Below are 14,906 nucleotides of genomic sequence, written 5' to 3'. Positions count from 1 at the left end.
CTCAGGGGCTTCTGAACCCCAAGCCTCTGGGCTTGGGCTTGCACGTAGGATGCCTGCCAAGGGATTTGGAAGCATGGCTACTACTTAACGTCACAGTTACCTTCTTGAAAAAGACAACTTGAAGTGAAACGATGTTAAGCGAATCCAATTACATCAGAGTAGTTATCTACTAGCAAACCCCCTTATAACCAAACGTATGTTCTCTAATAGAGCAGTGACATAATAATAGAACAACGCTAACCGGGACGATGCTAAGCAAGGGGCGCCTGTATCTGAAGCCCCGGGCTGAAATGTCTGGGGTGGAGGATGCTTGCCAGTTGCAGCGCCACCTGTGGTTTCTTGAATGATTCAAAGGATTGGGAACTGATCTGGATAATTTGGCTTAAAGCACGAGAAAGTTTCCAAAAAAAAAAGACCAGCTGCATGTGCAAAGTACTTTTCAAGGCATTCACTGGTGAATCTCGCAATACATGTAGACTGGCCAGCCGTGCAAAGTAATTCTCCCACCATTCACTGGTGAATCACGCAACAAAATGTAGACTGGCTGCACATGCAAAGCAATTCTCCGACCATAAAAATGACTATGTAGCTATCAAAAGAGCCAACCCACTACAAAGTTACCACTTGAAAAGGTGTAACAGCTCCGTAGCTGGTTTTTAGCCAGTTTTCATTTGAATGTGTAGCAGGGCCTTCAGTGGCAAGATGCTGAGACTTATGTTGTCTCTTGATTCAGCTGCTTAGGCTTTAAGATAGACACTGTCACTTCTGCTCTGAGGAAGTTGTGGTTCCACACCAGGTCATGCAGGTGATCCAGTAGCTGGCTGGCTTTCTTATGAGTCAATACTGATTTATCCCAGGGCTGTGCAGCACTAGTGCAGGATGGCTGCTGTTCCATGTCCAGAGGGCACTTTCTCATCACAGAGGATGGAACAACACCCGCGTGGATTATCCATAAAGCAATTGAGGATACTACATAAGTCAATATAAATGTTGATGATGAATTAATGATTACCTTCACAACTCTCTTCATGCCAACAGACAATACACCAAGTTTGAAGACTACCAGGAGACTGACATTGCTTCCTATAGTTATTTTTGCTCCCAGATGCAAACAGACCATATTTTGCAAGCTGAAAGCAAGCAGGCAACCTAGCTAGTTGTAATATCTTCATTCTGGCTCCATTATTTTTACCTGACGTGAAATATCCCCTCATAGGGCTTCTAGGCAGTTTTCTTTTTATGCCTGCTGGTATTTAATCGCAAGTGAAAGTGGGGATACTGAAAAGACTAATTCTTGTTTCCAAACCACACGCATTACAGATGACAGAAAATGTGGTACTGACAAAGGAAAGCAATTTTTGTCTGGTGCATCTAGTTCAGATCCCATCAGTAACCACCCCCTAATGCTTGCAAAATAAGAATGTGCGGCTGCCCTGGAAATACCAATTAACTAATCTGCTCTCTATTAAACTAGAACATTTTTTAAAAGACTGTCAAAAGAGACAAGGAGGAGGTGGGCACCTTTCAAAGGATGGTAGAGCAGCTTGAGAAAAACACTTGGTTTGGGTGAAAAGTGTAGATCAACAGAATTGAAGGCTGAAGTCAGTGTTGCTGGATGTAGGATTATGATATTTGAACAGCAAAATTACCTTTGTGTGATGCCTGCCAGGTAGCTAAGAAGTCAAAATGTCCAGCAATTCAGGAAGACCCAAACAACACTTGAATCTGAAAGAAAATGTTTATACTTGATCTTTGTACTGGCCTTCATAAAGGTGGGTTTGCAGGGGGGCATGTGACAGCCTCGACTGATTCTAAAGATGAGAGTGTAGATCAAAAAACAGAAATCCCAAAGTGGAATTTGATACAGATATTAAAGTTTTAAGAGATGGTGGTGAGCAAAAGGATCAAAATATTTGCTAGTTATACCAATTATGGCCATTCATTAAGGATGAAGAAACCATTCTTCCTGAGAAATCAGGGCAATTGGCTAATCACCTCAGCTGTCTGTACACAAATGCATGGAGCCTGGGAAGCCAGCAGGAAGAATTGGAAGTCCTTGCACAATCAAGGAATAGTGATGCAATTGGAATAACAGAGACTTGGTGAGAGAGCTCACATGACTGGAGCACTGTCATGGATGGGTACAAACTGTTCAGGGAGGACAGGCAGGGGAGGAGAGGAGTTGTGCCTGTGTAAGTGCTGTATGATGACTCAGACCTCCAGTATGAAAATGAGACAGGCCTGTTGAAAGTTTCTGGGTTAAGGTTAGAGGGGAGAGCAACAAGGGTGATGTTGTGGTGGGTGTGTGCAATAGACCACCAGACCAGGAGGATGATAGATGAGGCTTTCTTCAGACAACTAGTGGAAGTTTCCAGATCACAGGCACTGGTTCTCATGGAGGACTTCAATCACCCTCACATCTGCTGGGAGGGCAATACAGCAGTGCACAGGCAATCCAGGAAGCTTTTGGAGAGCATTGGAGACAAGTTTCTTGGTGCAAGTGTTAGAGGGGCAAACTAGAGGCTGTGTTCTTTTTGACCTACTGCTCACAAACAGGGAACAGTTGGTGGGGGATGTACTCTGAATTACAGGGAAGCCCTCGTCTGTGTACTTTGAATTACTTCCTTTCTTTCCAAGGACCGGATCCAATGATCTGGCTGTCTGGAGAAAAAACTCCTATTGACTTCCATGGGTTTTGGAACAGGCCTTGTAACTGTCCCATCTGAACAAAGAGTCAGACCACTCCTCCTGTTGGCTTTTTAAGTATTTTTTAAACTTCATTGGAAGAATAGAACCATACAAAACATGTCTGCAATACAACAAAATTACTATGGGCATTAATTCACTTCAACAGGACAGACAAAACAGTGTTTCCCAACCTTTTCCAGCCCAAGGCACACTTACTTTAATAATTTTTTTTCGCAGCACACCAGTTAAGGCATTCCCCATCCTCATACCTATTGTAGCTCATTGCCATGGAAAAATTCTGCGGCACAGTTAATTTCTGACGGCACACTTTTGTGCCGACACACACTGGTTGGGAAACACTGCATTAAAATAATGCAACTGGGCACCAGTTTTTAAAGTGCAATTCTTCGATGAAAAGAAGCTATAAACATGGTATCACTGGGGCTGAGTTTATTGCTCCTTTGTGACTTCTATGTGTGACCTGCCCTTTTTAAAAAGAAAGCGGTTCTCCTACTGCCCATCCCTACCTGGGACCCCACAGGTGTGCCATATTTCTAGATCCCCAAAAATGATGTTGGAACTCAGCTAGCAATTCTGTTAATTTTTTATAACTTCTAGCTAACCAAGTTTACTCTCTAAGTAGTATCGACTCTGCAGAGGGTAGCAGGAAGAGCAAGTAGCAAAAACTTTTGACTTTCACCTTGACAGCCTTAACCCTGCCAGATGCAGGGAGTTGGTGGCTCCAGTAAGAAGGTGCCATTTTTACATAATTCCTTGTCAAAGTAAAATCACAACTTAAGGCAACACATACACTGTAAATTTACAGTCTTGTGTGGCAACAAGTAAAAGGAAAGTGAGAGAGGGTGCTTGTCTTCAAGTGTGTATATACAGTGGCCCTGCTCTTGGCTTCAGCATTCCTTAAATAACAGATCTGAACCTTTAGGTCAGATGGACCTGTTGTCACTTTCTTGTCTTTCAGTCCCTCTTCCTTGGCAATCCACAAGTGGGCAGCCTATTATGCTGCAAACAGGTCCAGGATTGGTGAGTACTGTTGCCGCTTGGCAAATTTAAGGGTTGGATTCTGAAGATGTATCAGTGGATATAGTCCCCTTAAAATACAAAGGCATCACTCCATTGACAGCAGCTAAGAATCTGACTCTCTGCTTCACATTATCAACCCTACAGCAGTTTGTCCAGGGGCTCCTCTGACAGTATTGTCATCAGGGTAAGCCCAGGTTCCCAGTTAGGAATTAAATCCCTTTCAACCATTCACCTACCTCAATTACCACCTGACTTTTTGAAAAAAAAGAGCAGAGTAGCTACAAGAGCTAAGATCTTATGGAAAGAGCCAGAAAACTTAAAGGGGTCCTGTGAGATGTCATTTAAGAATCAGCTGCTGAGGAAAAATTATCCAGATAAAACCATCCCAACCCAACTGCAAAATCATTCCCATGGATATAAACACCAGAGAAAGCATATTCCCTTCTCTATCTCCTAGAAATCAGAGGTACATTAGGAAGACTCCTTTCACATTCCAAATCCAGGGCTCCAATCATCAGTTTTCAGTAGCGACAGATGTGGGGGAGCAATAAAGTGCAATCAGCTTACTGACCAATGTGTGAAAGATATAAATAGGAACACTTGGGAAGGAAATGTAGGATAAGCCTTTTAACTTGACTGAAATGCACTGGAAACCTTTGGGAGTGACAGTGCAAATGGGACAGATATTCTACTGAAAAAATACAGGGACTCTCCTTCCACACCAGGGCTGTTTGGCATGGGAAGGAAAGGAAAGATAGGTGGGCCACTCTAAAGACAACTCTCACAGAGATCTAAACTTGCTAAGCTGTTCACCCTTGGAGGAATAGGACGGACCTTGTGCCCCTTCCCCCACAACGCTCCCCTACCATCCTGAATGTAACAGACTGTGCTGCCCCCCATTAAAACTAGAAATATTGTTCCTTCTGTCCCCCCCACAAGTGCTGGAAATGTCTAATTTCTGAAGGCTGCCCTACGGTACCACTGATAAGTCTGGCAAATGTACAATTCTTCAAGTATACACGAGACTGGGCTGGATGCAGCATCCAGTAGCCAGGGAGTCTTCAGTGGACCACCACAGGACATGTGACGTTTCACAGTCTGTGTATCCCCTTTGGCCTCCGGATGCTGCTCTAGGCATTGGTCTACAACATAAATACTACACTGTCATCAGGCAACTGTGGGCTCTGCAGGGACAAAGGAGAAACCTGAACACTGTTGGATCTCAGCTCCTTATTTCCCCTTCAAAGCACATTGGTCTCCTCAGTAAGAACAGATCTGAGCAGGTCTTTGGCAATTCATGGTTAGGCAAAGGGTTGGGCAAGGACCAAGCGGCACATGACAAAGGCTGGCACTCTGCTGCAAGTCAGCATTATGGAATCACCACAATGGTCCTCATACATTTTGATATAAACAGTGAAAAGTTAAAGTTCATCCTTGGTGTTTATGAGATGCTGTAGTGGGCGACTTGGTATCACGTGATCCTTCAGCAGCTGGTCATGTATGTCCTTTTGGCCACCAAGTAGCTCATTTGGAGTGTCCACAACAGTGTAATTCTCCATCAAGCTAGCTTCCACTGCATGGCGCCTGAGTCCTTCACTACCCACAAGCCCTTGCATTCTTAGGTATCCCTGCTGACAGGAAGGAGGCAGTTTCTGGCGAGTCAAGGCAAACAGAAAACAGGACTCTATAAAAAAGGACAAAGAAAAATCAGTAGCAATTTTTTATAAAAAATAATCCCTGTAAATACTCCATAGATCACAGCTTCCCAGTGGATCATTCAGAATCTAAAGGAGAGTATCTTCCCAGATAGCACCATGGTTTTATTCATCTAAATTAGCTGGGATGGACACCTGTATACCTCAGAGTCTTATTAGCTCAGAGAGGGAGGAATGGAAATTGAGATGCATACCCATTTCTTCTACTTGCTAGCTCAGAGGTGGCAGAAGTGCCCCACTGACATTCACATATGTTCTCCAGTCCAGTATCACAGCATTCTCTTCTCTCCTTCAGCAAGCAGTCCCTATAATGGGAACACCTCCAACCAAAAGCAGCAGTGGATCTAGCAGCACAAAGCACATTTGAGGTGGTGGAGGCTGCAGCTTCAATCAAGACCCAACATACAGTTTAAGGGGGCGAGGGCAGACAACTCTTCCCTCCTGTAATGACTGAGAGCACCAGGTGTTTAGGAATGCATGAGGGCCTAATATGGCCCCAGCACTTCCTTTTGTTACCTGCAGCATATTAAAAAAACCCAAGACAGATAGGGATTGGTAGGGAGATTTCCCACCTGCCTTGGAACCAGAAGGATCTATCATGTAAACTGGACTCTGCCTGCTTTTTGGCATCTCTCTCGGGTGTCTTCCTCCCCACATGCCCTCTCAGTGCCCAGATTACCTGCAAAGAAATTGCGCAGGTCAGTGCCCAGGCAATTCTCCAGGAAGCGTCTCAGGGGGAGGATATGAGCATTTGGAGCTGTCCAGTCTGTCAGAAAATCCTCAACAATATGATGGATGGCATCTGGGCGGGGAAGAGGCCAGTCTGGAGGACGAAGCCTCATCTCACGCTCTGTTAAGAGATGACAGATCATATTAAGATAGCAGAAAAGGAGCTTTCACCATCCTCTTCCAGGATCAACATGGTATTGTGAAGGGCTTCAGAGACAGGAAGTAAATGCAGCAATAGCTGCTTTATTTTCTTATCCTACTACCTCTCACTTTTAACAATGTTGCTGTTGCACCTTGCTCTGCTCTATAGTTAGTATCACCTACTATCCTAGTTCTGAGCCCGCTCACAACTCCTTATGGCCACCAAGTAGTTCACCTGGAGAGTCTACAACAGCATAGTCTTCCAGAAAGCCCCACACTCCTGATCTTCAGCACTGCCTGACCCAAGCAATCTCCACTTTATGACTCTGTTCCAGGTCGCTCTGAACAGGGACAGCCAGTTATATCAGATTGCACCCAGGCTTTAAGTTGTTATAAATGAAACTTCTCCCCCTTGTAACCCATTGGTAGGTCTCTGGAGGTTAGCATTTTAAGGCCAGATCCTGTTCTACCTATGAGGCATTTAAGTGGTACTTAGGCAGGTAAATATGATCCTATACCACCCTACTTGAGTCTGAAAAAGCATTCAGGCAATAGATGGGTGGATTCTCCTCCTCCCCACTTTTTGCAACATAAAGTGAAAATGAAAGTATGTTATAAAAGTAAGCATATTAATGGCTTTTAGAGACTTAACCTGCATGGAATAAGACTGAATTTAAAAGACTAAGTGCCGCTTGGACACCTAAAACTAGAACAGATCTGCCCCTACTCTCCTAAGGAAACTTGTGTGTGGGTTTATGTCTTGGTTTTACGCTCATCTCCAACTCTTGCCTTTGGCTATATCCATCAGAGCCGAGGTGTCTTCTTTCTGTACCTGACCCCTCAGAGATTGGTGTACCACAGAGCAGCAGTTTCCCTTTCATGGTGATGCTTAGCAGTTCATCTTTGTCTGGTATTTACACATCATGTGATACCACTGTAACACCCTTGCCATCACTTCCAGGGGATTCTGGATTCTTTTGCACCCCTAAATTTGAGGTCTCAAACATCTCCACCTGGCCACTCATTCAGCAGTTGTTTCTGGATGAATGAAGATTAGTACTGACCAGTCGCAGATTCCTGTTCTTTCTCCAGTTTGTAAAGCCACAGGAGAATGGCTTCAAGGCAACACAGAAGGAGCTCTGGTCTGGTTCTGCAATGGGCTCTGGTTTTTCCCCCTTCTGCTGAAGTACTCTTCTTATGATTGATAAGCAATGGTAGAAAGGTGAACAAGGAGGCTGCTCAACTTACCTGTAGGGAGGCGTTTGTAGTAATAAATAACAGGGTGCAAGAAGTTGGATTGCCAGGCATGCTGTGCCTCCCCCACTGCTCGATTGTAGTAGAAGACATCTTTGTCAGCCCCGGAGAAGTTCCTTCCGTACTCCATGATGACAGCGAAGAGCCCACCAGGTGCCTTTCTCCCTGTGTGCAATTCCAGCTGTGCCAGGATCCCCACGGGATATTCCTCCAGGTACTCAAATGCTGTGGCATTCCTAAGAGCCACAAACACATCTGTGAGCCCTTAGGACCAAGAACTATCCAACTGGCCCAAGAGGGATCCAGCCACATACACGAAACCCAGCAATCCACACAGACCACTAAATAGCTAGTACAGGGCCATGAGTTTTAGTTAGTATTGATCTGCACTAGATTGGATTTGGCAATGCAGAGAAAAAGCAGCTCTCCTGTTACCACTGAAGGAGACTTAAGGCAGGCTTCTCCCTACTTTCAGCTAATGCAGCCTAGCTCATTGTACTCTTTTTTCTGGAAACACTCAAAGGTGAATTCTGGAATAGGAGTACATTCTGGGCTGTTTTGGCTTCTTAAGAAAAGGGACTAATTGACAGATCAGAGTGCTTGGAATAATTACTCACTCACTCTTTAAGCAGAATGATGTCAGCCAGAACACTGAACATTTGGTAGAGGCCAGAGGCCTCATTCACCCGTTTGATGATGGAATTTGTCAGGTGTGTAATAGGGTAGATTGGTGATGGCCAGGGGACCCCATGGTGACGATTTTCCAACAAGCGATGGACAGCACGAGCTACAATAGTGAGTGAGGAAAGAGAAGGTCAAAAAACGTTGCTTGAAAATACGGCTCCCGCCTTTATGATCTCCAATTGCACAACAAAGACACATGCAAGCAGCACAAGAAGAGACAAAAGACAGACTGTGGTCTAGACCAAGTCATGTGACTGCCATCCTGGCCAATCAGTGCTCTCCCCAGGGTTGCTCACAGTTGTAATGATCACCCTTACAGGGCAAAGGCGATCTTTACAGGCTGGTAAGGCAAATATTTTCCCTTAGTGGATCATTGCATGAGAGAGGAGAGATGTTAGCGGATCATTCCATGGGGTGGCAAGGAGGGGGTCTGTCAATTATATGACAATGAAAAAAACATAACTCCTGCCCCAAACTTGCCAAACTTTTTGCTCCTCAGCAGAGACCGCACCCAAATCCACTCACAAGGCAGCATACCTGGTGGCAGAACTTCGAATCCAGTATATAAGTAAGAGATAAATAGCTAGGTAGAGAAGAAGACCTTACACACAAATAGACAAAATAGAGACAAATTAAGGACAAGAGATATATCCTACAACCTCTCCTCCAGCTCAGACCTTGCTGTGCAACCACAGGCTGGACATAACATGTTCTTCTTGTAATAATTACTAGATTAAAGGTGATACAGTAATGTCTGCCTTTTGCCAATCTACTTCTAGGCTCCGAACTGTCCCTTTCCAACCATTGTTTATGGCATAGATCCCAGCACTCACTTGTATATCGGAATCCATGGATGAAGCCCCCAGCAGATTTCCTGAAGTCGTTGGAGTGGCTGGCAGTGCCCAGGACAAAGAGCCCTCGTGTGCCTCTGGATTCATAACTGGGCTTGATCTGAGGATATTTCCTCTTATTCCCTCTCCCAGGCACCAATCGAAGAGATCTGCAATACAAAAGACCAGTTTAAGCCAGTCAGGAAGTGGAGAGGCTGGGTGACTGCAAATTTTTGAAAGGGGATAGATAAATGTTAAGCTGTGGCCACTCTGAAAGTTACTGACTGCAGCAGGATTCATTCCTTTCTCCTGCCAGGAGCACATTGAGAGAATTTTATTATAAATTCAGGGTGCCAGTTTTACAGCAGTTTTGGGAGGGGTCATATCTGAGCTTAAGCCACTTGGCACTGAGAACACGTTTCTGAGGCCAGCTGCTATTGATATAATTTCCATCTGCAGTTTGTATTAGGAGATGAACCGAGGCAGAGAGTAACAAGAAAATGTACTGAAGGATGAGGAAAAGCTTTGCTGTGCTGCTCTGCATCTGTACACCACCAATGCAGTCACCAGCTGACTACTCATGCGACATGAGTGGTTCAGGGTCTTCAGCTACAGAAATGCAGGTCTGTCCCCAAGAAGCTAAATTCTGACAACCCCACACCCTCAGCCCTGATAACCTGTCTGTCCAAAGCTGGTGGTATATAAGCTCTCACACACTCACTCTCTATACTTCCCTCCATCAAGGCCCTTGTTCCTCCTCACCTGTTGTATATAGAAAAGTCAAATTTCCAGCCAAGACAGCGGATAACACGGTCGTAGGGTGCCCGGGTGGCAAAATTGTCCAGTTCATCCTGCGGGAGGGTGATGGTCTCTGCACCTGCACTGCTATTGCTGTTCTCCAGGTAAAATCTAAGAGTGATGTGCAACTTCCCTTTCTTGTCCTTAACAATAGCCAGATCTTCCAAATCACCCTCCAATAGTCCATCCAACGACTTCAGCTGGTATGTGTCCAGAAGGCCATTGTTAATTGCTCTAAGGAACAAGAATATAAGTAGTATAAAGATATTGGAAGGCTGTGAACAGACGCAGCTTTCAACTGCTTTAAAAAAGGAAGGGGAGTGGCTATTTGGGAGGGCCAATACCGTTTCGGTTTAACTGTCACACTTGCACACTCTTAAAGCAATGTAAATGAGCAAAACTGCTGCAGGTTTGATAGAATCATAGGGCTGGAAGGGTCATCCAGTCCAAACCCTTGCATGAATGCAGGAATGCTACTCATATACCATCCCTGACCAATGATTATCTAACCTCTTGAAAATCTTCAGTGAAGGGTATTCTACAACTTCACTGGGTATCATTTTAACTTTAATGAAACAGAGTGGTGTGTGGGATTCAAACCCTCTTCTTGAAACGATGAAAAATGTACCGTGCCTCCCACAGTTCCTGTCCCAAAGTGCACTACTGTTATCCAGTTAATGTCTTTTGTGTCTGTGGGAGCTTAGGGCTAATTATCTCCAGATTAACAGTGCACGAGACAGGCATCATATCACCCAAACAGGCACATGTTCCATTCTCTGTACTGCTTCACCATATGCTTCATAGAGGTAAAAGGGGAACATAGTTTCCATTCTATCTTACTAGCCCCTCCTCCCAGAGTATCCGAGTGCCTCACAGTTATTAATGTTTTTATGCTCATGAAACTCGTGTGTTAGAACAGTGCTATTATCATCTTGTTACAGATGGGAAAGCGAGGCCCAAAGTCACATAAGAAGTCTGAGGCACTGCGAGGAACTGGATCTGGGGCTCTGGTACCCCAGACTTGCATCCTAATCATTGAACTCTCTTTCCATGGTCCATGCAGGCCTCCTGATATTACAGACAAGAGGCTAAATAGTACCTGAAACAAAGGCGTTTTTTTCTGATGCAGTTTTCATTACGAACCATTAAATGCCCTCCTTTCTCTTTATTAACTCACTTCACATAGAACACTGACCAACCTTCATTTGCTGATGACCTCCAGTAACCGCAAATCTGGTTTGGATTTAAACCAAAGACCTAAAGGTGAGAGGCCTTCTATCCTGTTCCCAATCTCAGAGTCTTCAGCATCAATCCCACCAGTCTCATCAACCCACAGCAATTTCACTCCATAAATATTCCCATTAGAACTAGAAAGGAGAACAGCCTCATACCTTAGATCTCCAACGTAGTGGGTGGCCCAAGAAAGGCGAACACGGGAGCGGCTCACCATGTGTATGAAATTGGTGACGCCCAAAATGTTCTCGGCAGTCTCAAAGGCAGAGTTCCCTCTACCCAAGATCAACACTGTCTGGCCAGCAAAATCCTCTGGGTTGATGGACACAGTCTCATAGCCCTCAACGTATTCTGAGCCAGTGAAGCTCACCACATTGGGGACCCATGTTCCAGTGGCTACCAACAATAGGCTGTAAACACAATATGGTGGAAAACCATGGTCAGCACTTGGCATCCTCACACCAAATGAAACCAGCCATCTCATTTGCCATCCCGCCTCCTCCAGAATGTGATATACGCTGCAGTGTAACATTCTGCATCCAGGCCCACTGAATCAGCTGTTTAAAGCAGATCAGTGTTCAGTGCTACACAGAATGGGCAGAAATGTCTTCCCAGCTCCAGTTCCTGAGCTGTTTATTCTCTATAGTCTAAGGATAAATAGCACTTGTAATTTTATGTAAGCAAAGGTTCACTGCAGATGCTATGTAAGTGTCCAATCTTTTCCCAAGTCTCTGGATTCTTGTATAAAAAGATAAGAGTACCAGTGAGATTCAAAGGTTAATTATATGTCACATAAAAATAATTTTCCTCTGTTCATTTGTAATGCATTGCCTTTTAATGTCCTTTCAGAATAGTACAGAAGATGACTGCAATTTTTTCAGGCAAACATTTCATTTGATAAAAATATTACTATTAGATCATTACAGTAAAGCTGATTTTTCTGACTGGACCTCCTGAGACCAAACATTATTTAATTTTAGGGAAATATTTATGGGATGGAAAGGGATATCAAGTAACCTCAGCTAGTAGCACTTCCTGCTGTTTTTCTCCAGGGTTCTTGGTGCAACACGCTAACAGCACCACTTCGTGATTATTCTGGGATGAGGGCGATTTTGGGGGTTCCTTGAGAAAATGAATCCCTGTGAACGCAGGAATTTGGAGTCAGTGGCCCAGGAGGCCCCTTTGTCACAGGTTCCTGACCTTTGGCCAGAAATGTCCCTAGGGGTGTGCGAGGACCAGGGCAAATCAGCCTGTGCAGGGGCTGGGAGTAGGGGGGTGTGATGAGTGGCTGGAGCCAGTAGCGCTTGGATGCAATGCTCAGCAGCGGTGGCGCATGGTGGGTGCGGTGGGGCCTGTACGGCACTGTTTGCGGGGGCCCCCAAAGCGCAGGGCCCGGGGTAATCGCCCCAATTTGCCCCTCCCCACCCCCCCGGGGACAGCCCTGTCTTTAGCACCCCATTACTGCAGTTCTGCCATCATCCCATCTGCAAGTCAATGAGCCTTGATCAGACATAACGTACCACCTACTACATCAGTTCTGGGTTCCCAAACAGAGTCCACCTCTGTGGGTACTGCAAGGAAAATGGCAGTTTTTAGGAGCTAACATTTCACTCCACAACCCAACTGAGTGCTAGGTATAAGCGGTGTAGCTGACCACCACTTCACTGGTTACCTGCATCTATAGGTCTGGCTGTTCTGGTCTGTAAGGATGAAGTAATGGCCGTTCCACGCCTGTGGATCCCTGTCCAGTGTCACGTGGGTGATGGCAGTGTTGTACTGAACTTGGAGCTCCAGCCTAGAAGCAAAGTCTTCAAGGTAACGCACCATTGTGTCGGCGTGGGGGAAGAAGTCGCGGGAATAGTGTCGGAAGAGCAGGCGGCTGTCGTGGCTGAGCAACGAGTTCCAGTCATGGCGGAGGTTGAACTCGCTGTTGGATTTGCCTGTGTACCGTTTGTTGATGCTGATGAGCTTGCGATGGCGGGGGTAGAGGGCAAAGAAGCTGCCAGGTGTGTGGCTGCGTTCGAACACCACATAATCTCGGCTCGCTTGCTGGAGGAAATAGGCCATCTGCAAGCCCGAGGGGCCGGCTCCTACGATGCAGTAGTCATGATGCACAAGGGCAGAGGCACAGCTGGTGCAGGCCAAGCTCATGCACAAGACAAAGGTCAGGAGCAGACCCCGTGTGCCCTTGGCCAGAGGGACAGCCATGGTGGAGCAGTGAGGCCAGCTCTGTTCAAAACAAAACCCAGACACAAGGTGCTCGTGGGGCCCAGGGCAGCTGCTGCCTCGGCGCTCTGCAGCTCGGCAGGAGTACAAGTGCTTGTCCGGGCCCCTCGGAGCAAGCCCTGCAGATCCTGTGATGGGCACGCCCAGCCCCCTCCACCCCACAGCTGGGGCAGCCTCCCTTGGACCTGGCCAGCTCCCACTTCAGAGGGACACATGGCAGACCCCTGAGCAGTCCCCTGCCCCCACAGGCAGAAAGGGGCATCAACCCCCAACTGCCCCCCACCACTGCCCCACTGCCCCAGAGCCAATGGGGAAAGGCAGTGTGAACCCTCCAGCCAATGGGGTGAGAGTCCCTCATTACCCTACTGCACCCTAGCCAATGGGGAAAGGCAATGTGAACCCTCCAGCCAATGGGGTGAGACCCCCCCGCCCCCAGCCAATGAGGAAAGGCAGTGTGAACCCTCGGGCCAATGGGGAACACGGGGGTCACTGAACACTCCGCTCCCCACTAGCCACTGGGGAAACAGGCATGATCCCCGGCCCCTCCCCCACCGCCCGCCCAATAGAAGAAAGGGCGGAGGCAGCGTCCGACGTGACGTCCTGACGCACCTGACACGTCGGGCCGTCGCGAATCGATCAGGCAGGTCCCGTTCGGCTGCCTCGTAAACACCAAACCTGGCTCATAGAGTCGCAGCCTGCTCCAGTCCTCCCGCGCCGGACAGACTGTACGCTACCAACGAGGCGGGCGGCAAGAGCGGCCAGCTCCTCCGGAGGGAGCCCTGGCGAGGAGAGCGGTGGAATCAGCAGGGCGCGCCTGTGCGGAGCACCCCTGCCCCCCCTCGGCGGAGTCACGTGACACCGGCGCCCGGCAGCGCCTCTTCCCAGGCGGGGGTCGCGCGCCGGCCCACGTGCTGCGGGTGAAGCTGCGCGGCTGGGCCTCGAGCTGCGCAGGCGCACAGCCAAGCCCATGGGGGGGCGGCGCGGGCGGAGTTCCGCGCTTCTAGGTGCACTGGGCTGAGGCGGCCTGGGGGAGAGCTGCACCTTAGAGACTAGCCCGGGGAGATGCAGCTATGGAGGGCATCAGTGTCATCTATGGGCCGTTACTATATTTTATTGACTGCATTATTCACAATCATATATTTATATAGTTTCTATGTGCTATATGTAATAGAAATACAACTATTTATATTATATGCACCTTGGAGACTAGTCAAGGGAGATGCAGGTATGGAGGTCATCCATCTACTTTAAGTTATCATTATATTTTATTCACTATATTCATAAGTATACGTAGTTTCTATGCATTTATATATATATATTATACTTAACATATAGATTTTATATATAATCTCTATATCTATATAGTGTGCATCTGTACATCCCTCCCCCCCAAATAGAGAGGACAAGCTGAAGCGATGCTCAGATGCAGGGAACTTCAAGCCCACTAAAGCCTGGGCTAACACTTCTCTTTTGGTGTGCTTATAGCAGGGGTGCACGGCCTTGTCAGTCCATGGGCTGGATGAGCAGTCCCCAATCCAGAGCCCAGGGGGGGATCCAGTTTTGTGGG

General features: G+C 46.8%; 1 protein-coding gene across 2 annotated transcripts; it reads right to left on the bottom strand.

Annotated features, from left to right (window-relative positions):
* Window positions 1-2,751: 2,751 nt before the first annotated feature.
* Window positions 2,752-14,463, bottom strand: FOXRED2 (FAD dependent oxidoreductase domain containing 2). 2 transcript variants are annotated; one of them, XR_002090851.2, is made up of 10 exons: window positions 13,949-14,463; window positions 12,786-13,342; window positions 11,272-11,523; window positions 9,845-10,114; window positions 9,086-9,252; window positions 8,190-8,355; window positions 7,563-7,804; window positions 6,124-6,294; window positions 5,639-5,788; window positions 5,329-5,413 (listed from the first exon to the last, which is right to left on the bottom strand). XR_002090851.2 is itself a non-coding variant. In XM_006274717.4 (9 exons), the coding sequence occupies exons 2-9, from the start codon at window positions 13,319-13,321 to the stop codon at window positions 5,151-5,153; spliced, it is 2,067 nt and encodes a 688-aa protein (XP_006274779.1). In that variant the 5' UTR covers window positions 13,322-13,342; window positions 13,949-14,459; the 3' UTR covers window positions 2,752-5,150. The 2 variants fall into 2 exon arrangements, 1 of the variants encoding a protein (XP_006274779.1); XM_006274717.4 differs by lacking the exon at window positions 5,639-5,788 and having other exon boundaries at window positions 2,752-5,413; window positions 13,949-14,459.
* Window positions 14,464-14,906: the final 443 nt, after the last annotated feature.

The sequence above is a fragment of the Alligator mississippiensis genome, chromosome 4 (assembly GCF_030867095.1).
Source record: "Alligator mississippiensis isolate rAllMis1 chromosome 4, rAllMis1, whole genome shotgun sequence".
NCBI lineage: Eukaryota > Metazoa > Chordata > Crocodylia > Alligatoridae > Alligator > Alligator mississippiensis.
The sequence above is the reverse complement of the archived record's forward strand: the minus strand, read 5'-3'. Positions and strand labels throughout refer to the sequence as shown.

Bases quoted from the DNA above. Each gene is read 5' to 3' on its own strand.
- FOXRED2 (XM_006274717.4), bottom strand. From the start codon at position 13,321: ATGGCTGTCCCTCTGGCCAAGGGCACACGGGGTCTGCTCCTGACCTTT. The intron at 9,253-9,844 runs GTGAGGAGGAAC...TTTGTATTGCAG, and splicing joins GACTTTTCTATATACAACAG to ATCTCTTCGATTGGTGCCTG. The intron at 6,295-7,562 runs GTAAGTTGAGCA...ATCTCTTAACAG, and splicing joins CTACAAACGCCTCCCTACAG to AGCGTGAGATGAGGCTTCGT.